The 22,751-nt window shown below is 46.3% G+C and overlaps 1 protein-coding gene across 4 annotated transcripts in view; it reads left to right on the top strand.

Annotated features, from left to right (window-relative positions):
• Positions 1-20,814, top strand: part of nckap5l (NCK associated protein 5 like) — a 69,217-nt gene extending 48,403 nt beyond the window's left edge. For 3 of the 4 annotated variants that reach the window (XM_062970896.1, XM_062970897.1, XM_062970894.1), the window contains 7 exons: positions 217-330; positions 2,320-4,427; positions 5,099-5,261; positions 5,382-5,460; positions 15,609-15,926; positions 17,325-17,464; positions 19,022-20,814. In XM_062970896.1, coding sequence (XP_062826966.1) covers positions 217-330; positions 2,320-4,427; positions 5,099-5,261; positions 5,382-5,460; positions 15,609-15,926; positions 17,325-17,464; positions 19,022-19,258 — 3,159 coding nt within the window. In that variant the 3' untranslated portion in view covers positions 19,259-20,814. The remainder of the gene's footprint in view (positions 1-216; positions 331-2,319; positions 4,428-5,098; positions 5,262-5,381; positions 5,461-15,608; positions 15,927-17,324; positions 17,465-19,021) is intronic. The other variant, XM_062970898.1, reaches the window with a different exon arrangement.
• The last annotated feature ends 1,937 nt before the right edge of the window (positions 20,815-22,751 follow it).

The raw sequence follows: 22,751 nt of genomic DNA, 5'->3' as shown, positions 1-22,751 counted from the left end.
TGTACTGATCCGTGTATGAGAAGCTGTTTGTGCAAAACTATCTGTGTGGTTACTTGATTTTCACATGCTCCCAAGAAATCTGAGAATGCGCTTGATAGAAATAGTTTTTATCCTCCTGATGCTCTCTTTCTTTCTCTGTTTGTGTGTGAAGTGCGTTGCTTATGTGTATCTTGCGCCTACATATAATTCCATTGATTGTATGAATTTTCTCCTCAGCTCCCAGCCCATCAGGCTTCTTTACTCTCGGTCCCATCATCTGGCTCCCAACCAGACACAGTAGACAAGCTCCCAACTTCATTCTCCATGGGACGCTGCATCTTGCAGAGAGAGGTATGTTCTGCAAGCCTGCCTTGGATCACTCTCCCCTGAATTACCTAAAAGGATGGAGCATCTAATACTGATTTTGTAGCACCCAGCTGTCTGGAATGTTTCTCTATTGCATAATGATTTGTAGCAGTTTAAGAGAGTGAAGGTGTACATTTCTTGGAGAAGTTCCCAGACCCATTAATTGCTGCATTGCTGCACCAACTCAGTGCTGTGTATTCCATAGATGCAGCTGATGTTTCCTAGTCCCAGACTCTCATATCTCTTCTTGAATCATGGGAGTTTGGGACACTCCTTGGTTCACCCAAGCCCTGCAAACAGAGATCTCATCATCATAGGCTATCACTCGTGACCAAGTATGATTGCCTTCCAGGTGGGTCTGTAAGTGACAACCTATTCTGAATCCGCATAGTCTTTCACAATAATGACATAGATTTCCAGATGGAAGTTGGCTCCAACAAGGGTTTGCTTGATTCACCTCCCTCTTGGCACATTTCTCCCTTTTGTCCTCTGTTTGTGCCTCTTCAAAATCCACAGCACTGTTGGTAACAGTTGACCTCCAGTTCCAACGTTCGAGGGCCAAGGCTAACCAGTTTTTGGTGTCTATGCCATAATTGTTAAGGTTAGCTTTAAGCCCATCTTTCAACCTCTGACATTCCATTTTCTGTTCTTTTGCTGAGAGTAAAGTAACTGCTTTGGGAGACAGTGCTCAGGTATTCGGACAATGTAGCCAGTCTAGTGGAGTTGATGGTGGAGAATCATCACTTCAGTGCTAGTGATCTTTGCTTCTTCCAGAACGCTACCATTTGTCTGCATGCCTTCCCAAAAGATTTGCAGGATTTTTCAAAGGCAACGCTGATGGAATCTTTCCAGAAATTGAGAGTGACATTTGTAGATGGTCCATGTTTTGCAGGTGTACAACAGAGTTGGAAGGGCAGTAGCTATCTGAGATACCTTAGGAGGACAAAATCATCCTCCTGGGTGATTTTAATGCAAGAATTGGGTGAGATTTCGATCTGTGGCCAAGAACTATAGGGAAAGATGGGGTTGGAAACAGCAACTTGAATGACATCCTACTTCTCATCAAATATGCAGAACATAAAACACACTCTTCCACCAGAAAAATAAGTTTATGATATCATGGAAGTACCCCTGGCCAAAGGATTGGTACCTCATAGACTACATAATTATATGTGCTGAAGACCGCTGCAATGTACTTCTCACAAAAAGAGTAATCTGTTTGAACTGGGTTCACTGCCATAGAGAATGTGGAGCCACCCCTGCTTTCTTCTCTTGGTGGAGCTCTTACATGGCAAAAGAGCTTGAAACAGGGAAGAGACAATTCCAAGCAGTTAGTGGTGTGGGATAGGAAGAGCATTTAAATCTTCACTCTTTAGCTGTGCCTAAAGTTGGGTAGGAGACAGGTGGCTTCATATTTAGATATGTATGATGGAAGATGCAGGCTTGGCAGCAGAAGATAAAGACCAGAGCTAGAGAGATTGCCTTTGGACTCCTAGAATTATCCAGTCGTCATGGAAAGGGCCCCTCAAAGCTGCATAGTTCAGCTTAGCACCCAACTTCCATTTCACCTTGTAGTTTCTTTGTCAGGCACATGCTTCCTTTAGAATTACTTGTTTTCAGAATTCTTATTGCAAGATTGAAAGAGCCATAGGATAGACTGAAATCATGCTTTGCCCAGGAATTATCATTCAGGGACAGAGCAACTTTGTTTTACAGAGCCTCCTTTCCTCTTATTTGGATAGTTCAGTCCCAGGCACCTCCCGTTTGGGTAGCAGGCAGTGTGAAAGTGCCCTTTCTGCTTGAGAGAGCCACTGCTGTTCAGAATAGACAGTGTTGGGTTACATGGGTAAATAACCTGATCCAGAAGAATACACGTTTCTATCTTTTGCAATAGCAGAGAGAATTAATGTAATCAAGTGACACCGGTATGGGAATCTGAACACAGGCTTTCTTATCCCTCTTTTTTCCCATCAGGTTATCTCTGAGGAACCCTGTGTCAACACTCCTGTACCCAACACTGCCCAGGCCCTGGAAGCTCTGTCCCCCTTCCTGCGCAAGAAGGCCCAAATCCTGGAGGTGCTTCGCTCTCTGGAAGAGATGGACCCTCTCCTTGCCTTCCCTTCCCCTTGGAGAGACGCTGGGCAGCTGAGTTCCCCAGAGGGTGTGACTGCTGAAGCCTGGCCATGCCTGCTACTGGCTCAGGGAGAATCAATGCCAAGGCATCCTCCCTTGAAAGGAGAGGGCAGCTCTTCCTCCTCTTCAGATGAAGCTGCTGAATCAGACCCTGCTGAAAGAGGGCACCCCGGGCAGGTGCTGCTGAGTGCTCTGGCTGAGCACAAGTTGGACCTGGGTGAAGTGGAGACTTATCTGCAGCAAGTCCTGAGGGAGGCGGGCGACAGTGTCCTACTCAATGGGGAACCCAATGGACCTTGCCTGGTGGGGGCACCCAAGGGCCAGGTCAGCAGCTACAAGCACATCCAGGCTGTCAGTTGCCTGGAGGCTTTGGGACCTGCCCCCGTCTGCATGGAGCCAGCCTACCTTGATGTCTTATCACCAAGTGAGGGCAAGGACAAGTCTCAGCAAGGCCCACCTATCCCCTCTCCTTCCAAGGTCCTCAAGTTGCTGAAAATGCCTCCACCGCCCAGCCCAGCTGCCCTCCGACTCAGCCCCCAACTTACCCGCAGTTCCAAAATCCCCTGCCGTAGCAACACCTATGAGGTGTACCACTCTCCAACACCCAGCCGCAAGGGGTCCCCTGACAGTCCCTTCCCCACGGAGTCCAGTATCGCTGGAGGGCAGCCCTCTCCCAAGTCTGCTCGGCACCTTGTTCCTGTGCCTCCCAAAGTCACACCCACTTCCCCAGATCCCTTTGGCTACCACAAACCACACGAATATGAGAACATCTTGGAGCTCTCCCTCAGCAGTGTCATAGGTGCTCATTCCCACCCAATACGAGATACCAAGCAAGATGTGCCAGAAGGACTTCCACCTACCTGTCGCTCAGCGCCTCCTCAGGCCATGCCACCCTGTGAGGCCTCTCTGGAACCTTGCCCCTCTGCCAGCGGACGAGAGAAGCCAAGCTCTGAGGGCAGACACTCTCCACCTGTTGCTCGTCGGAACCCTGACAACTCCAAAAAGGCTGCAAGTGGCCCAAGCAAGCGAACCACGCCCGAGGCAGCCAACATGCCTTTCAAAGAACGACTCACAGTTCTTGGGCGGTTGAAGGGAGCTGAAGGAAAGGAGATTGCAAGCTTTGAGAAGGGGAGGGCCCCAGCTCGACCCTGCGAACGTCCTGAAGGTCTTGCTGACACCCACTCCCGGCTGGGTAGTGGGAGCAGCAGCCTCAAGTATCATGAGCCTTGCCACGGTGGCGAACCAACCCCCCGGTGCTACTCTTCTCATTCTGTCGGTTCCCGTGGGAATGACCCTGAGCACCATGGCTCCAAGAATCGTCTGTTGGGAACACCGGTATCAAGGAATCCAGCCAAGCCTCCACCACCTGGGAAAAATGGTAAGAGTCCTCATGGGAGTCCAACAAAATTACCCTCCAAATCACCCACGAAACCCCCTGTGCAAGAACCCAAGCCATGTCCGCAACCAGCCAAACCACCCACCAGCATTGGACGGAAGAACCAGACTTGTCCTGATCCACCTAAGGGCAAAGCTGGGCTCCCAGCTAGCATTGAAGAGAAGGTCATGAAAGGCATTGAGGAGAATGTTCTGCGGAGGCACAAAGGAGGCCCAGCAGCAGGTGAGACCAAGCAAAAGAACTCGAGCGGCATAGCCAGCTGGTTTGGTCTGCGCAAAAGCAAACTGCCTGCCCTTAGCCGAAGGCCTGAGCCCCCCAAGGTCAAGGAGGGCAAGTTAGCTTCTCGTCGTTTGGAAGCCGAGAGCCTCAACATTTCCAAACTCATGGAGAAAGCAGAAGATCTGCGTAAAGCCCTGGAGGAGGAAAAGGCCTACATCAATGGGCTGGCTCTGGACAAGCCTCGGCCCCATGCCTGTGACACCGGCCACAGCCAGCTCACCCTCATGTACCAGGAGGTAACAGCAGAGAACTTCATGCAGCAGCTGCTCAATAGGTAGGTCAGAGAGGTGAAACCAACTCTGGATGGGATCTGCCCTGGAGGTTTTCAAGCAATTTAGTTTCTGAACTAACAAAGATGTATGTCATGATTAAGGAATTTTTTTTCCTCACTAAGCCCAAGTACCAGATGTGTATCAAACTTAGAATTTTTTGGCAAGTTTTGGGAGAGAAAAGGAATAGGTGTATGGGAGGACCCAATACCTGTAGACTGGGATTTTTAGTTTTCTTGTGGAAAAACTAGTTGCTTTCCTCTCCCCATCTTTAACCTTTAAGCCTCCACCAAATGTTGCTATTTGCTTTCCAACTTTCTCTTTGCTTCCATTCAGGCAGTGTCCCTCTATTTTTGTTTTAAGTAAAATGTGTAATTCACTGAATGCTGTGTTTGTGTGATAAATCACAGGCTACAGAGAACGGTGTGTTAACCAATGGAGAATGACGTGTGTGTGTGTACTGAAATTCCTATGTTTTGCTATGAGAGAAGTGCTTGTATTGGGAAATTGTGATGGTGAGGCCTCATACGTTGTGTCTTGGGCTTTGATAGGCTATGTGCTGTCTAGTAGGTTGAGGTTTCTAGCCTATAGTTGTCCAGGAGGTGAGGTTGGAGTTTGAGGAGTGGCTCATAGGTGCAGGAAGACTTTTGTCATTCTCCTTTCTGCTCTGCTGCAGGGTGGATGGGAAGGAGGTCCCATTTGAGACTCACCTGGAGCAGAAGAATGAGCTGCAGGGCCTGCAGAGAGGCCTACGTGATGCCAAAGATCCCCGCTTAATCCGGGCTCCTCGTAATGGCATTGTGGGACACCTTCATTCCTGCCCAGAGGTCCCTGATAAGGTGAGCCAGCCCTGAGTACCACCACAGCCTTTCCCTTCCCTAACATTCTTCATGGAGGAATGCACCACACAGCTTCCCTCTTTTCTTACTTTTTCTTTCCTCTCACCGTTTCCCCCTTAGCTTCGCAATGCAACTTTGCAAGAGGAGATCCCGTCTGACGATAGCCTGGTCGAGTCTGTGACCTCTCAGCATTTTCCAGGTAAGTGTCATTTGGGATGGGGGTGGGTGGGTTAACCTTTCTTCATACTGAAGAGGCAGGTTTGCCCAAAGGATAAGTGCAAAGAGTACTGTGCAGGTGGCAGAAGAAAGGAAAACCAGATAAACTGGGTAAATATTGCCACTCTTAGTACAGAATTCATTTCTGTAGGAAGACTATGAACCCTATTTCCAAAACTTATTTTTTAAAATAATTCATTACTTTACGCTTTTTATTTATTAATGACTTTGAAAAGGACTATATTACAATTGATTATAGTTATATTTTAAATAAACCTTTGTCCAAAATCCAATCCTCCAAGCAATACTTTGGATATCAAAAGGTACCACTACCCATAACAATGAAAAAAGTAAAAATATAAAGGGTCATGATATCACAGCTGAGATCCTGCATCGTCATTGTGATGGAGCTTTTTCATGATAGTTATGTTGGACAGTCCCAAATACCTATCACTGAAGCTGGCCATTTCCATGGCATTGCGGATTGGGGCACTGGGAAATGACATCTGCAGGGGTCTCTTATTAGTGGAGCATGTTGAGAACAAGCAGCTGGAGAGAGCCATCATGGTCTTACCAAAACTGTGTGTCTCAGGTGCTCTGCGACAAGCAGAGTACTGTAGACATCATTCCCTTTACCCTGATCTGCTGACCCTCAGAAACTTGAGTCGGGGCTCTGCAAAGCTGCGAAGATAGTTTTTTGGGGGGGAGGGTTACTGACTGTTGGTGTAAATCCCTGTAGTTACAGATCATCACATCAGTCTCGCAATCTTGTAACTGCTGAGCAGGATGTTAGCTGGATATATAAATAACATCACCATGCCTTTGTTACTTCTAAAATAACTCATTTCCTCTCATTTTACAATACTCTCTAAAGTGCAGTGCTGAAGCTAGTTCAGTAGAAGGTCTATTGAGGATTATCCCATCATTCCTTGCAAGCTTCCGTGAATTGTTCTCCATCTGTATACAGGAAATAACTACCATAGAGATTTGTTTCCTAGAGGCTGTCTATAAGGAACAGAACCTGAACTTTACTCCAGAAACTGAGAGAAGAAAATCTGTTTAGAAATAAACTGAGTTTATTATGTATCTGTTTTCGTCTGCTATATGTTAGGGCTTAACTTTGATGTTGCTCTTGGTTATGTAGACCATAACAATTTCAATTTTGAGTAAGGTTGGAATTTGAATGTATAAAGAGAGTTTTCATATTTGGAAGGAAGAGATAAAAGAGTAACTCAAGTCCTTTGTTCTCTGTGTTGCTCTGAGGGAATTTAGATTCCAGAGGTTGTCATTCAGTTGACTTTGTTTCCTTTTGAAAAAAATAGTTTGAGAATTTTAAAAATGCACTAAAATAACAAAACTTAAACAAAAGAAAAAAGGAAGAAAAGGTGACTTCCCGTCTTCCTGTTGAGTGTTATATTTGCACATAGTTATTCATACCTCCCTCTCTAAACATTACAGCATATTATCTTCTTTCAACAATCTATTCACTCTATAATAATCAGAACCCAAAATCACCAATTCATTTTCTTTTTTGGTTCCTGCTAAAAGTCTATAAGAGGTTTCAGATCGTAAATAGAAAATGTCACTAACAATTTTTATTTAATCAAACCAAAACAAATGTGTCAATTTCTATGAAATGTATTAGCTTTAGTAACAATTCTCTGGTTTGCATAGTTTCGAATTCTTCCAACTATATGCTTTGTTCATATAGTTTAAATTATCTTCCACCTTTCATCATCTTCCCAATCGTACATCCATTATTCCAAAGAGGAAAGGTTCTAGTTCTAATTGGATATTAATCTTTAAAATAAAAAATGCCTTTCCATAGCAATCATTCTTCTTCGTGGTCTCTATAAAATCACACATATGGGTTTTCTACGCCTGCACAGTCAGTTTGGAATCTTCTAAAAGCTCTTTAGGATACATTTTGGACAAAAGAACTGACACTTTAGCCCCTCCCACTCTCCCCATGGAGATATATAGCCAGTGGATGGGGCTATGTCCTCAGTTCCTTTTGTCTGCCGCCGTTGCAGCAGCTAAGGAATCTCTGCGCTCTTAGACTAGCTTTTTAAAATTATCTTCCACCTTCCATCAACTTCTCAATTGTACATCCATTATTCCAAAGAGAAAAAGTTCTAGTTCTAATTGTATATTAATCTTTAAAGCCAGTAATGCTTCTCCATATCATACATTTCCATTATGCATTAAATGATCATATCCCCTTGCCATTGTGTAAACAATGCATCGGTTACAAAAACATTAAATGGAATGGAATGCAAACAACATTCTAGGAAAAACATTTTGGATCACCGAAATTCTCTCCGACAATGATGGATTTAATTTCTCCCATTCTAGCATATCCTTCTCGGTTTCACTCCATATCTTCACCAAATTATTTTAAAACAAACTACAACCCACATTCATCTCAGTGAAAATCAATGGCAATCTTTATGCTATTGCAACAATAATCATTTTATAATGTTTCTGTTTGTAAGAGTTCTCTTTAAACACATAAAATAATACAAATATCCATCCCATTGACCACATATTTCCTGTTAATTATTCTAGGTAGTATGGCCAAATGACTTTAACTCACTTGTAACTTAGCATTTTTCCTTCATGTACTCTGTGAATGCACACTAGTGGAGATGTCTGCGCCTGTGCAGGCTGCAACGGAAACTCTTCCAAGCTAAAAGTTTGAATTTTGGCAGTAACCCTGCCCCTCTCCTCGCAGGGCATATAAGGCAGCCCTGGGCGCTCGCTTTGGACTCTTTGTTCTCTGATGTTTACCACGCGCTTCGAGCGTTGCACTGAGTGTGTGGCCAAAATTCCAGATTCCGATGGCCATGTCAAATGCCTCCTTTGTCTTGGAGAGGGCCATGTTATCGGCTCCTGCTGCCACTGCTTAGCCTTCATGGCACAAGCCAGGAAGAACAGGGCGGCCAGACTTAAAGCGCTTCTTTACCAGAAGACGCTCACGCCTGAACCTTCTACTTTGGCCTCGGCTTTGACATTGGCCTCAGTTCCTCAAAAGGCACCCTCCGTCTCTTCGAAGACTTCTAAGGCCTCGAAGACAGCTAAGCCCTCGAGACCGCCTTGTATGGTGACTGCCGCCACGGTATCGACTTGGTCAGGCAAGGTTGGACCTTCCTCGACCTCGAGTTCTGTGGCCTCGGTGACGTCGACACGTTCCCACGTGGCCTCACCGCCTTCGACCTCGGCGATGAAGATCGCCTTTAAAAGGGCCCACGAGGAGTCACAGCGTACACAGTCAGACTCAGCAGCTGCTTGCCTGATCCCGCCTACACCGGGCAGATCCATGCAGGCTCCCTCCAAACGGCCTCCCGCGAAAAAGCGCATGACTCAGCGCTGCTCTTCTTCGGCCTCCTCGAAGAGAGATGTTCCTTCCCCCTTGGCCACCTTGTCGAGAAGGTCATTGCTCATCCAGCCGGCGCAACCAGCTCGATAGGTTTCCCAGTCCCCACTTCAGTAGTTATCTGAAGGTGAAATACAGGACTTGCCCCACCATTCAACTCAGACGGTGGTCAGGGTATCCGTGCCAGAGGGCCCCCAGCAGCACTGCCAGCCTCGTCAGCAGCTGTTTCCTCCGCTGCCTACCCCAGAGCAAGGAAGACAGACCACTCGATTGGCTCGAGCTGCCCAGGCCTCGGCCTCCAAGCACCCTCGGCCATCTACTGCTGCTGCTATTGAGGCTCCACTGCCTCCAGAGACTATGATTTCCTCTCCTCCTCGGTCCCCTCAATGACCACCCGGAGTCAGTACTCTTGGCCTCGGTCTTGTCTTTAGGCCTTGATCTCTCGCCTCCCCATGACGCCTACAAGGTCGACCCGCCCTCACCAACGGACAATGTTCGGGCCTTCTCCGATCAGATGGTTAGGATGGCGGACACCGTGGGCCTCAAGATCAAGCATACTTCTAAAGCAGTGACTGACCCTGTTTTCAAAAGGGTCCAAGCACAGGCCCCTCCAGCCACCTTGTTGCCTTTCCTGCCATACTTGCTGGACGTTATCCAGGCGTCTTGGAAGACCCCCTCTTCGATACTGCCAACCTCGAAGAGGATTGAGGCATGGTATCGTACGGACGATGACGCCCTCGAATGGCTCAATCACCACCCGGTCCCGAACTTGGTGGTGGTCAAAGCGGTGCAATCCTCCGGTCGCCAGTCCAACACACCGAGCGACAGAGAGGGAAAAAGATTCGATACAGTGGGTCGAAAGCTTTACCCCGAAGCCCTTCTCCTTTGCAGAATGGCTAACTATGGGGCGTGTATGGGGGCCTACCAACAGATACTTCGGGAAAAGGCCTTGCCTTTCTTTACAAAGCTTTCCGATGAAGACTGCTTGGTCCTCATAGTGCTACAGCAAGAGGCTGATTCACTGGCTCACCACCAAATCCAAATGGCCAAGCATACCGGCGATACCGCTGGCAAGATGATCGCCCACGCGGTTGCCATTTGATGCCACTCGTGGCTGAGATCCTCGGGACTTTCATCCTCCTCCAGGCAGGTCATAGAGGATCTTCAGTTTGTTGCCCTCGGCCTCTTTAATGCTGGTACAGACGACAAGCTTACGTCTAATCAGGACTTTAAAATGCTAGCGGCAAAATGCGGAGTTGAGCAACCCCACGGCCATCGTACCCACTGGTACCCTCCGCATTATCGCCATTAACCACACAAGTCCTTTCGCCGGCAAGGCTACAGGCAGGTTTCAAGATCCAGGCAGCAGGGCCAGCAGCAGCAGCACTGCCGCCAGCAGCAGGCCTCCAAACATTGAGGTCGAGGCCCCTCTGCACCTTCTCAAGCTCAACGTCGAGCCTGATGGTGTACTCCCCGGTACCGTCTCTGCTTTCAATACCGTTGCAGCCGCCACACTACCTCTACAACCCCGCTCTCCTCCACCGCCTTCTTCCACCCCCCACTTCTATCACGAATGGGAGACTATCACTTCAGATGCCAGGGTTCTTCAGGTTGTCCGAGAAGGATATGCCTTAGAATTCAAGGAGCTGCCACCCACAGGCCGCGTCTTCCATACCAACACCTCACCGGAAATCTGTGCCAAGGTTGACTCCCTCCTCACCAAGGGTGCCATTCGACCCCCTCCATCCAAGCAGGACCCTCAAAGTTTCTTCTCCAGAGGGGAGGAGGCCTCCACCCTATTCTGGATTTAAGGGCACTTAACCAGTTCATCCACTCAAGTCTAATATCTCAGATTATTTCAAGAGAACCCATACAGTGATGGGACTATAGCAGCAGGCCAAAAACTATCTACAGCCTTAGCTAATGCTAAGAAAGACTGTTGGATAGAGCTGTTTGAGAACCTGGACATGTCCAAGAGTAGCCAAAAAGCCTGGCAATTGCTGAGACACCTGGATAGTGACCCTCTGGTCAACCCTGGACACGCGAACGTGACACCAGATCAGATAGCTCACCAGCTGACTCAGAATGGGAAAACCAACTGCAGCAGAATAAAGATGAAAATCAACAGGGTGCCAGAACTTGAAACCCCCACCAGTTGTCTTCTCCTCTAAACCTGAAAGAACTCAGAGAAGCCATCAAGCGATGTAAGACTGGTAAAGCACCTGGCCTAGATGACCTGATGATGGAGCAAATCAAACACCTGGGCCCCAAAGCTGAAAACTGGCTTTTGAAATTCTACAATCAATGCCTGGCACACAAACAGATTCCCAGAGCATGGAGGAAAACTAAGATAATTGCCATCTTAAAACCTGGTAAAGATGCCTCCAATGCTAGGAACTACCGACCAATCTCCCTCTTATGTCATCTATATAAAGTCTATGAGAGGATGCTATTAAATCGACTAGGACCTGTTATCGAACCCAAGCTTATTGCACAACAAGCAGGTTTCAGACCAGGGAAAAACTGTACAGGTCAAATTCTTCATCTGACTGAACATATCGAGGAAGGCTACGAGAAAGGCTGCATCACGGGAACAGTCTTTGTGGACCTTATGGCAGCCTATGACATGGTGCAACATAGAAAAATGCTGCACAAAGTCTACCATATCACCTGGGACTTTGACTTTACAAAAACTGTCCAGACCCTCTTAGAAAACCTCAGCTTCTATGTGGAGTTTCACGGCCAGAAAAGCAGATGGAGGAGGCAAAAGAGTGGTTTACCCCAAGGCAGCGTTCTTGCACCAACCTTATTTAATGTCTTCACGAACGATCAGCCACAACCACCACTCACAAAGAGCTTTATATATGCTGATGACCTTGGCCTTACAACACAAGCAAAAGATTTTGAAACAGTTGAAAAGCAACTCACCAATGCCTTGAAAAATCTCTCCAGCTACTACAAAGAGAACCACCTGAAGCCTAACCCTGCCAAGACACAAGTGTGTGCTTTCCACCTATGTAACCGCGAAGCCAACAGGAAACTGAAAGTTACTTGGGAAGGCCAAGAGCTCGAACACTGTTTCCATCCTAAATACCTTGGTGTCACCTTAGACCGAACACTAACATATAGGAAACACTGCATGAACACCAAGCACAAAGTAGCTGCACGCAATAACATCCTGCGGAAACTGACTGGCAGCGCATGGGGTGCAGACCCACAAGTAATAAGAACATCAGCCCTGGCCTTGTCTTTCTCAACTGCAGAGTATGCCTGTCCTGTTTGGCACAAGTCTGCCCATGCAAAGCAGGTGGACATAGCACTGAATAAAACATGCCTTTGGTTCCCTATGTTTGGGGGACAGTTTACCAGTTATTTCTCCTCTTGGAGACGTTTTACATGTATGTACTACCTCCTCGTTCATACTGGGTGGCCACGGTACCGAGGGGTCTTCTGAGACGTGTGTGTCTCTTATGCACTAGGTCGATGTTTCGATTCGATTCTCTCCTCATGCACTAATTACTTTTGTTCATGTGCTAAATAAATATTGGGTTTGGACACTCAACTCATTTGTCGGGTTTGCTCTGTCCCACCATCCAGTACCTAAGCTTGCTAGTCTCCACTAGTGTGCATTCACAGAGTACACAAAGGAAAAAGTACAGGTTGCTTACATGTAACCATGTTTCTTTGAGGGTACTCTGTGTATTCACACAAATCCGCTCTTGCTTCCCCTCCAGCAAACCTCTCCCTTTCTCATCGCCTTTGCGGCGCAGGAACTGGGGAGCAAGCGCCCAGGGCTGCCTTATATGTCCTGCGGGGAGGGGAGCGGGGTTACTGCCAAAATTCAAACTTTTATTTTGGAAGAGTTTCCGTTGCAGCCTGCGCAGGCGCAGTCATCTCCACTACTGTGAATTCACAGAGTACACTCGAAGAAACATGGTTACAGGTAATCAACCTGTCCATATCCTTATCCTTCATTTTGCATTTAGCCCTTGGCTTTCCCTACTGCCTTACTAATTTGAACATATCCCCATGCCCTTGCTTAAGCAATACTTCAGTTATTAAAATAAGTGCTTGTAACAGAAACATTGTTCTCAGCAAAACATTATGTTTCATTAAAGAAATTCTCTCCAACCATGACAAATTTAATCTCCCCCATTCTGTTATGGGATTCTCAGTTTCACTCCTTATCAGTTTGAGACAGAATACAATTCACACTCATTTTAGCAACATCGCAGTATTCAACAATTTAAAAAACGATTCCATCCATCAACTCAACTTGATCGTCTAAACTCACATTCTTCAATAATTTAAGCCTGCTGACATGCCAACATCTTTTGACAAAGCTACATTATCTACATCTTTTACTTCTGTTACTTTTTAATTTTATTTTTCAGAACCTCCGCCTTATCATTAGTAAAGGTAAAGGTTTCCCCTGATGTTAAGTCCAGTCATGTCTGACTCTGGGGGTTGGTGCTCATCTCCATTTCTAAGCCGAAGAGCTGGCATTGTCTGTAGACACCTCCACGGTCATGTGGCCGGCATGACTGCGTGGAGCGCCGTTACCTTCCCGCCGGAGCGGTACCTATTGATCTACTCACATTGGCATGTTTTCGAACTGCTAGGTTGGCAGGAGCTGGAGCTAACAGTGGCCGCTCATGCCGCTCCCGGGGTTTGAACCTGGGACCTTTTGGTCTCCAGCTCAGTGCTTTAACGCACTTCGCCACCGGGGCTCCTGCCTTATCATTAGAAGTAGTTTATTTTTGTACCCTAACCAATTCACTTCATGATTTTCCCCCAATTTTCTTTCATCCCCTCTTTCTAATTTTAGCATATCATCATTTCTCAAAGAATTTCTCCAGCAACAACAGTAAATCTTCTGGAGTAGGGTTTTTCTCCATCTTCTATAAATCCAGAATAAATTCCAGCACTCATAGGGTTAAAAGCAGAAAGTAAGCCTCCCATGTTTTGCTTTTGCCTTCTCTATTAACAATTTAATCCCAATGCCATCTCTAAAGGCACCATCTGGTTGTTCTAAATCCTGTCTGCTTAACAATAAATAATCCCCATTCCTATGGAGGTCTGGCTTCTTTATTTAGCAAAATTCAATATTCTCAAGAGACATTGGTCAAAAACAAAGTAAGAAATCATGGATCTTTTCAAATGAGTATACCATATTTCTGCTTATAATTTTAATAAACTACATTCTTATTATACTTTTTGCTATTAAATTAAAATCTTGCAAATAGCCCTCTTTTTCTCTGTTCCAGTTCACAAAAAGAAGGCAACTTACTAAGGTACCAATCTCACTATTGCTTTTAACTTGCAAGATAGATAGCTAAAGGTGATTTAGAAAGTGGGGATTTCCTGAGTCCGTCAAGGCTCACTTAGCTAGCTGCACCTGATGTAATTCCCAACGCTTTCTGGCTGCTGAGGATCTCCTTCTGAGGAGCATGCATTCTGGAGTGCACGTGGACAATCTTAACACGCTCTCCTTATTCAGAAAGAGATTTGCTCACTGGAATTTACTTTCTAGGGGTCTTATTTTGCTACTTTAAACTCTCCCTGTTGCAGGGCTTATATAGGGACATCAGCCACCATTAGCTTTCACTAGAAAGACAGGAAAGTTCACTTCCTACAATTAGGAACATTTTCCCCTCTGGATGTTGTTGGGCTACTGTTCCCTTTGTCTCTGACCATTGGATATAGGTGGTAAATAGTGCTGATGGTAATGGGTAGCCCCTATACTGAGCAAGAGGGCAAACAGGCAGCAAACAATACCAAGGGATCCACCAAGACTCAGCACTTATTTCAAATGAGCCTGCTTACGCTATTTTATAGCACTTCAGAGTTATGCAGACAAACATAAAGTATGCACGAGCCAATAGCGAATGCATACGTGGTAATCCTTATCTGAAGTCTATGTGATCAGCACAGCATGTAGCCAGAGAGTGTTCGTTGTTTACGAAGATGTTCTAGGATCTGGCACTGTTTGTAGCCACAACTTCTGGTTCTTGGCCTTGAGCCCTGGCTACATAATACTGCAGTTACAAAATTTAGCATGATATGGAGCTCTGCAAAAAAACCAAAACAACCATGGGGTCATGTCAGTATTATCAAAATAAGGTATATCGAGCTCACTAAAATAGATCAAGATACAGCTGAATCTTGAATTCTTATTTTACACTAACAAGGAGAGTTGGAGGCCTAGACCATTGGGGTCATAAAACCTTGCCAGTTCTCCTGAACCACACTTATCCACACTTGTGCTTCCTTGAACTACATCCCTGACCCAGCTTCACAGCAGAACCTGGAGGCAAGGCTCCTGATCATATATTAATCTCCCGGTTCCTGCTGAGTTGTGGAGATTCACCCAGATTTATTCCCCTTGCATCTCTGGGGAAGGAGCAGCCTTACCCTGGAAAATGCCTGGATGCAGCTTCATAATCCTGCAGGGGCTGAGGAACAGAGCTCTGACTGGTAGCCTTCTGACTCCTGTTGCACGACTAAGGAAAAAGTGGAGATATGACAATGGCATAAGTACACTGGAGGATGCTAATGCTGTGCCAGTGGGCTTTTGGGGTTTGGCCAGTGTGTGCTGGCTCCACCCATCCTATTTCTCCACATCTGCCTTTACAATCTTTGCACCCTTGGATTCTTTTCCTCCTGTTGCCCTGCTCACACTTGGATAGTTACACTGATGCACCAGCAGGACTTTGATTCCCATCTCTCACCATTGCTTTGGTTTGTTTTGGCAGTGTGTGGCTCTCTAACACGAACGCTGGACAGTGGCATTGGCACTTTCCCACCGCCTGACTATTGCAGTGGAATGCCTTGTAAGAGTATGCCGAAGCTGAAGCCTCGAGTTGACCCTCCACCAGCTGGCCCTTTTCCCGCCAGGGGCCCCCCACCCATCACCAGGGTGCCCCGCAAAGCACGGACATTGGAGAGGGAAGTGCCCAACGCAGAGGACCTGCTGGGACCCAGCAAGCACCAAAGCATGCCAGCATTTCATGGGGTCTTAACCAGTGCTGAGCCACCCTTGGGGCATCATGACCACAGGGACTGCCCAGAAGGTTTGTACTTCTTTTGAAAGGAGCTTGTGACAGGAAACATGTAGGCCCCATATGGCGGTCTTGTTTGCCAAAGTGGTATTTTGTTGGAAGATGCTCAAGTAGTCTTTCCCCAGACATTTTGAGAAGGCCATTGTATTATCCAAAGATGGTTCAAGCCTCTCTTTCCTCTAGTGTTGTGTTTTGTGAGCAATGAGGTCTTTTGTCCCATCATCTTACCTAAACTGGTAGAGTTGTTATCATCTGGGGAATCTGTTTTTGGGTATTAGTGGTCTTTATAGCTCTCCTTTCCTCCAGTGAATTTTAGGCAGTATACATTGTTCTCCCTCTCCCCACTTTATTCTCACAACGTTGTAGGCCAGGAAAGCTTAAGGGTGAGTGACTGGCCCCATTTTGCCCAGTCGGAATTATGGTATTTATATACATGATGAAATTTAATGCAGACACTGCCTTTGTATGCTTTAGGAGGAAAGGTATGTTCTAGTCGTGGCAAATTCCTGTTGAAACTTCGTATGTAGAGCATAATAAGTGTACAAAGGACAAGAAAGAGTGGAAGCACCTTATGCCCTATTTGGAGAATGCTGGAAAACTTCCTATTGTGATACATTTATTGGCTTCATCTCCAGGTTTATACAGATCTTTGGGCAAAGGAGAGACTGTTTAAGCTAGAACTATTTTCAGAAACAGGTGGAAATGCTCTTGAATCTCAAACCAGTCACAGCTAGAGTAAAGATATTGAATCAATAGGATTTACTTAAGTGTTGCCTCACTGTTCAGCACTTGATTCAGTGGATCTATTTTGGTTAGGATTCTCAAGAGCAGGGGTCCCCAAACTAAGGCCCATGGGCCGAATGTGGCCCTCCAAGGTCATTTATCTGGCCCCCGCCCTCAGTTTTAGATTTAGGCTTGTCCAAAGTCTGAAATGACTTGAAGGCACATGACAACAACAATCCTAATTAATTTGACTCTCTCATTGGCCAGAAGCAGGCCCACACTTCCCATTGAAATCCTGATAGGTTTATGTTGGTTAAAATTGTTTTTTTATTTTTAAATATTGTTCTTTAATTGTTGTGGGGTTTTTTTTTGCTCTACAAATAAGACATGTGCAGTGTGCATAGGAATTTGTTCATATTTTTGTCAAATGATAATTCATCCCCTCAGCAGTCTGAAGGATTGTGGACTGGCCCTCTGCTTAAAAAGTTTGAGGACCCCTGCTCAAGAGGATTCAGGCTTGCCTTCCACTATGAAAGCACTGAAGCTGCATGGGATGAATGACACAGGAGACTGAGTTGTCTCTTTGTCTCTGCCCCATATCACTTCTTAGTGTGTCATCCTTCAAAACGATTGAGAGGTTGGCTCCATCCCATTACTAATTGCTACACTGCTGTCCTCCTCTCACAGATCTCTGCAGTGAACCCAGCAAACCACGACACACCCAAGTGAGCAAGAACTGGACTTTCCCCAATGCCAAAGCATCTGTTGGTGCAGATCCCTTCTTTTGCTCCCCTCACGGGTTGGAGGGTCTTCACAGTTCTGCAATGGTAAGGAGTCACCATGCAGAACTCTATTTGGGGCAGGGATGACTGGCTAAAAGCCCACATTGGAAGCCATACGTATGGTACATTAACCATATATCTGTGGCTGTATCTCCCGATGCTGTCCCTTCCTAGAATCCACTTTTTAAGTCACACAGATCCTATATTTCTTGTCAGACATCAAAGGATAAATGGAGATACATCCATCTGTTTTCCTGTAACTCAAGTGGTTCTCAACCTGTGGGTCCCCAGGTATTTGGGCCTAAAAATCCTAGAAATCCCAGCTGTTGGGATTTCTGGGAGTTGAAGGCTAAAACATCTGGGGATCCACAGGTTGAGAATCACTGTTGTAGCTGGATGTACTGTTTCTGCAGGAGGTGATGTTCTGCAATGGGACTTCAGTTTTTGCACCATCAGAGAATTTTGACCTTTGCAGTAACCATAATAGTGAGTTGCAGTCATGTAGCTCTGGCTTGCACTGCCATAATTCTCCAACAGGATTCTGTCTGACCTGTTTAGGCAAGACCAACTGAGTTTCAGTGAGGCCCCAGGGCCTCTCCCACAGTGGCCCCTGCTCCAGTTTTCAGTTTTAGTCCAGGACTGGTGGGAAGATTTACAGTGAGGTCAAAACAAGGGATAGGAAATGTGTGTCTTTCCTTACAGTGGCTGCTTCCATTCTCCCTCAACATTAGCGATGCTGTAAAAGCTAATAAGACTTTGAAGCCAACAACATTTGGAGGGTCCCAGATCGTATTATTCGTGATTCAGATATTTGCTCTTGCCCTTATATTTTACTGTGCAGAGTGTTTTGTTGTGGTTCTTTGGTGTCTGATTATCTAGGAGTCAAGTGCTATTGAGGATGGGTATCCCATCACAATTAAGGATCCAGCTGGCAGGCAAAAATAGAGCCATTTAGGAGGAAAGAACTGCCCAGCTAGAGAAGAGGAAGATTTGATTATGGACAGCTAATAAGCAACAAGGTTGGGCATTTTGAGCCAAGCAGGCCCTGTTTCTTGTCTTCTACCCAAGGACCTACTTTAGACATGTACCATCATACTATGGATTGGAGCAAATCAGGTTATTATGTAATTGTGGGAAGGACATTTGTGGGAATCATCATTCTGGATGATTGTGAATGTGACATTGCTGTTGAGACTTAACAATTGCTGAGAAAGCATTTGTGTGTGTGTGTGGCATGTACTATTTTTGTAAAACATGCCCTTTCCTGCCCTTCCTTTACATGTGTTCAGTGTATCTAAATCGGGAGTGGACAGCTCCTTTGGGGGAGCTGCATTGTTCTTCTGTGGGAGCTCAGAGAGTTATGCCCTGGCCTTCCAATTTTTCTTTAATCTCTTTTTTAAATGCTCTACACATTCCTTAGGGGTTATGCAGGAGATAATTTTGACCCCCTGTTGTGGCTGATGGAAACTTAGGAATGTCTTCTTTTCAGACAAGCAGTTAAAAGGAATTGCATACAAAGCTGGGGGCCACAGAAATGGCTTTGGAGAGGTTGCCTACCTCCTTGCCCTGAATGCTTCTGTCTCCCTCTTCTCTGTACCACAGGGCTCAGCTGGCAGCATCGTTGAGAGAAGGCGTACCTCGTCAGATGGGCCTCAGGCCTCGCCAGCCTTTAGCACCAGCAGCAGCCGTACCCCAAGCGCCTCCGATGTAGGTGAAGAGGGCAGTATGGAGGCCCGTTCCCAAGATATGGGGCCAGAAGGGCAGCAAGGCCTGGAGAACTCTGAGTCCCTCAGTGACTCTCTTTATGACAGCTTGTCCTCATGCGGCAGCCAGGGCTGAGCATGGCCCAGGGGGTGGGTGGGTGGGTGGAATGAGGGCACTTGCTTCCCTGGCTCACACTGCAACGTGCTCTGGCCCGATGCTTCAAAATGCTCCAGTATTGGCTGCAGGCACCTGCTTGATCCTCCTTAACCAAATATCTGCCCTCTGCCAGAACACAACGTGTCTTCCACACCCAGTGCTCCCGCCTGACTTCAAGCATGGGTTGCTTTTTTTAAAAACCAGGGCTCTAGGAGACTGTCAAGTGGAGCAATAGAAGAAAGGGATGGAGTAGTGCATGTATATAATAGAAACTGATTACATGCACTTGCTTCTACCAAATGACAGTAGGCTTGCTTAGCTGGGATCTCTGCTTCATCTCAAGTGGTCTTCCCATTGATTTGAAGCCCCCAGAATGAGGTCTGGGCTCTGTCTTGCCTTGCCAATCAAACGGCCTGCTTGCCGACATCGTAAATTCATTGTGGCGCAAGTCAGGTCCAAGGCATCCTGCAGGTGCTGGCTTGTTGAGCTGAAGTGTTCTATGTTAAGGGTATCCCCTCAAAAGAGTCAGTTGCAGAGCACTGGAAAAGTTCCTTGTTTGGACCACAGCCCAGGCCCAGCCAATATAGCTACTGTCCCCGATAGCTGGGAAATTGTGTCCCTCCCAAAGGTAGTCTTCCAACTTTCAATAGAGTATTCCAGTTTAAGGCTATTGATCTCCAGTATTCACCAGCTAAACAGTATTGCCTTGATCTCCATTTTTCAGACTGGCAGGTGACAGTCCCTGAATGGGCATACCCAGGCTCTCAAATATCCTTCCAGGTTGGAGATCCCCCTGGGTTTGCATCTAAACAAAACAGCTCCTTTTTTTTTACCTCATGGGCTGTGCAGTCTTGCCTAAGCGTATTATTCAGGTTCCTTGTGACAGTAGGGAGGCACCTGAGATGTTACGAAATCCAGGAGATCCTTCCACTTGCAAAGGAACAAGTAGTGGGATGCCCTCACCCCCTCACATTGAAGAGCATGGCTCCTGAATGTGGGAGGGGTTGGACAGGTTGGCCAGCTAGTGCCCACACCTTCCTCTTGTTGCAGTTTCAGTGTTATCTTGGTTTCCTTTTCTCCCCTGGAAGTTTCAAGCAATCACTTTTCCTCTTCTTACCCTAATGTTCTCATCCAGTGGGACCAAGAGGCTGGGAATCGTCTAAAGAAGAACCTGGTCTCCTTGGGACCTGGAGCTACTGTGGGTCTGGGATGGATAGCTGGGTCCCTTCTATGTAACTTTTTTTTAAGTTAAGTTATTGATGTTGCCCTTCTAATTTCCACACAGTTGAACCATGTCTTCTCTTTCTGTTTTTATGGGAACCGTGTGGGTTCTCCAAATGGTGCTGTTTTGCTGTGTACAGACTCCTCCCCCACTCTCGAGTCTTTCCTTTGTTGTCCTTTTTTTAAAAAATTGGGATTTTTTTTAAAAAAGAAATATTAAGACTTTTTTGCTTTTCTTATTTATATAAGTTATTGTGAAATAAGGCTGTTTTTTGTCTTGATCTCCCCCAAAATAAAAGGGTTTTTTAAAAATATGTAGCTTGCTTGAATACACAAAGGTTAATTTGCTCAGCTTTTGCCAAGTTACTACGTCTGTTCCCCTTTCCTTCTGAAATGGTTAACATTAGAATCATAGAATCATAGAATCGTAGAGTTGGAAGAGACCTCATGGGCCATCCAGTCCAACCCTCTGCTAAGAAGCAGGAAATCGCATTCAAAGCACCCCCGACAGATGGCCATCCAGCCTCTGCTTAAAAGCCTCCAAAGAAGGAGCCTCCACCACAGTCCGGGGGAGAGAGTTCCATTGTCGAACAGCTCTCACAGTGAGGAAGTTCTTCCTGATGTTCAAGTGGAATCTCCTTTCCTGTAGTTTGAAGCCATTGTTCCGTGTCCTAGTCTGCAGGGCAGCAGAAAACAAGCTTGCTCCCTCCTCCCTATGACTTCCCTTCACGTATTTGTACATGGCTATCATGTCTCCTCTCAGCCTTCTCTTCTGCAGGCTAAACATGCCCAGCTCTTTAAGCCTCTCCTCATAGGGCTTGTTCTCCAGACCCTTAATCATTTTAGTCGCCCTCCTCTGGACGCTTTCCAGGTTGTCAATATCTCCCTTCAACTGTGGTGCCCAGAATTGGACACAGTATTCCAGGTGTGGTCAGACCAAGGCAGAATAGAGGGGGAGCATGACTTCTTCATTCCAGGAAGAAGTAAGGCAGTGTATTTCTGTAATTTAGCAGCTAAGCTACAAAAGAAAGGCTGTGTTTTTGAGAGGGGAGTGGATTTTCAGACAGAAAACCTTGATTGTGCACATTTTTCTCCAAGTAGAGAGGCATCCAATCATCTGTCCAACTTTTATGGCCTTGGCATGTTTACTGCCACCTGCGTCTATGTGAGTGGCTGGGTAGCTAGTTGTGGGGATATATCAGTGCTCCATGGCAGGCCTGCACAACCTGTGGCTACAGGTTGTGTTTGGGACTCCAACTCCCAGAAGCCCTGGCCAGCTTGTCCAATGGTCAGCAATTCTGGGAGCTAAAGTTCAAAACACCTGGAGGGCCGCAAGTTATGTAGGCCTGCTCCATGGGGTACTGCTTCCTTCTGTCTGAATGAATGAACATAATAAGTGTTGATGCATGTGCCAGAGTGGCACAATTTTGGTGACTCACATCCAGAGAGCTGAAGCATTCCTCAGACAAGAAAGGCTGGGAGAAGATCCATGTCACTAAATCCTAACCGGGATGGCATGGTATTTCCCACTCCCAACTGAGAACATAGAGATGATGGGTCAAGAATGACCAGACTTGTAATCTTATCAACCATCCACATTGGAGTGTTGAAAGCTGGCTCTTAGCAATACTAGGAGGGCTGTATGGTGGGTGCCCTCTCTTGTTTCTGAGGCTGACAGAAGTGTTCAAAGGTGGCTATTTTTCAGAAGTGGTTCAGTTATATATTCCTATATGGTTGGGGGTTGGACTAGAAGCCTCTTGCGGTCACTTCCTATTCTAAATCATAGAATCATAGAATCATAGAATCATAGAATAGTAGAGTTGGAAGAGACCTCAAGGGCCATCTAGTCCAACCCCCCGCTAAGAAGCAGGAAATCGCATTCAAAGCACCCCCGACAGATGGCCATCCAGCCTCTGCTTAAAAGCCTCCAAAGAAGGAGCCTCCACCACGGCCCGGGGGAGAGAGTTCCACTGCCGAACAGCCCTCACAGTGAGGAAGTTCTTCCTGATGTTCAGGTGGAATCTCCTTTCCTGTAGTTTGAAGCCATTGTTCCGTGTCCTAGTCTGCAGGGCAGCAGAAAATAAGCTTGCTCCCTCCTCCCTATGACTTCCCCTCACATATTTGTACATGGCTATCATGTCTCCTCTCAGCCTTCTCTTCTGCAGGCTAAACATGCCCAGCTCTTTAAGCCTCTCCTCATAGGGCTTGTTCTCCAGACCCTTAATCATTTTAGTTGCCCTCCTCTGGACGC

Source organism: Anolis carolinensis, chromosome 2 (assembly GCF_035594765.1).
Source record: "Anolis carolinensis isolate JA03-04 chromosome 2, rAnoCar3.1.pri, whole genome shotgun sequence".
NCBI lineage: Eukaryota > Metazoa > Chordata > Lepidosauria > Squamata > Dactyloidae > Anolis > Anolis carolinensis.
Note: the sequence above shows the minus strand (reverse complement) of the source record. Positions and strands in the feature narration are given on the sequence as shown.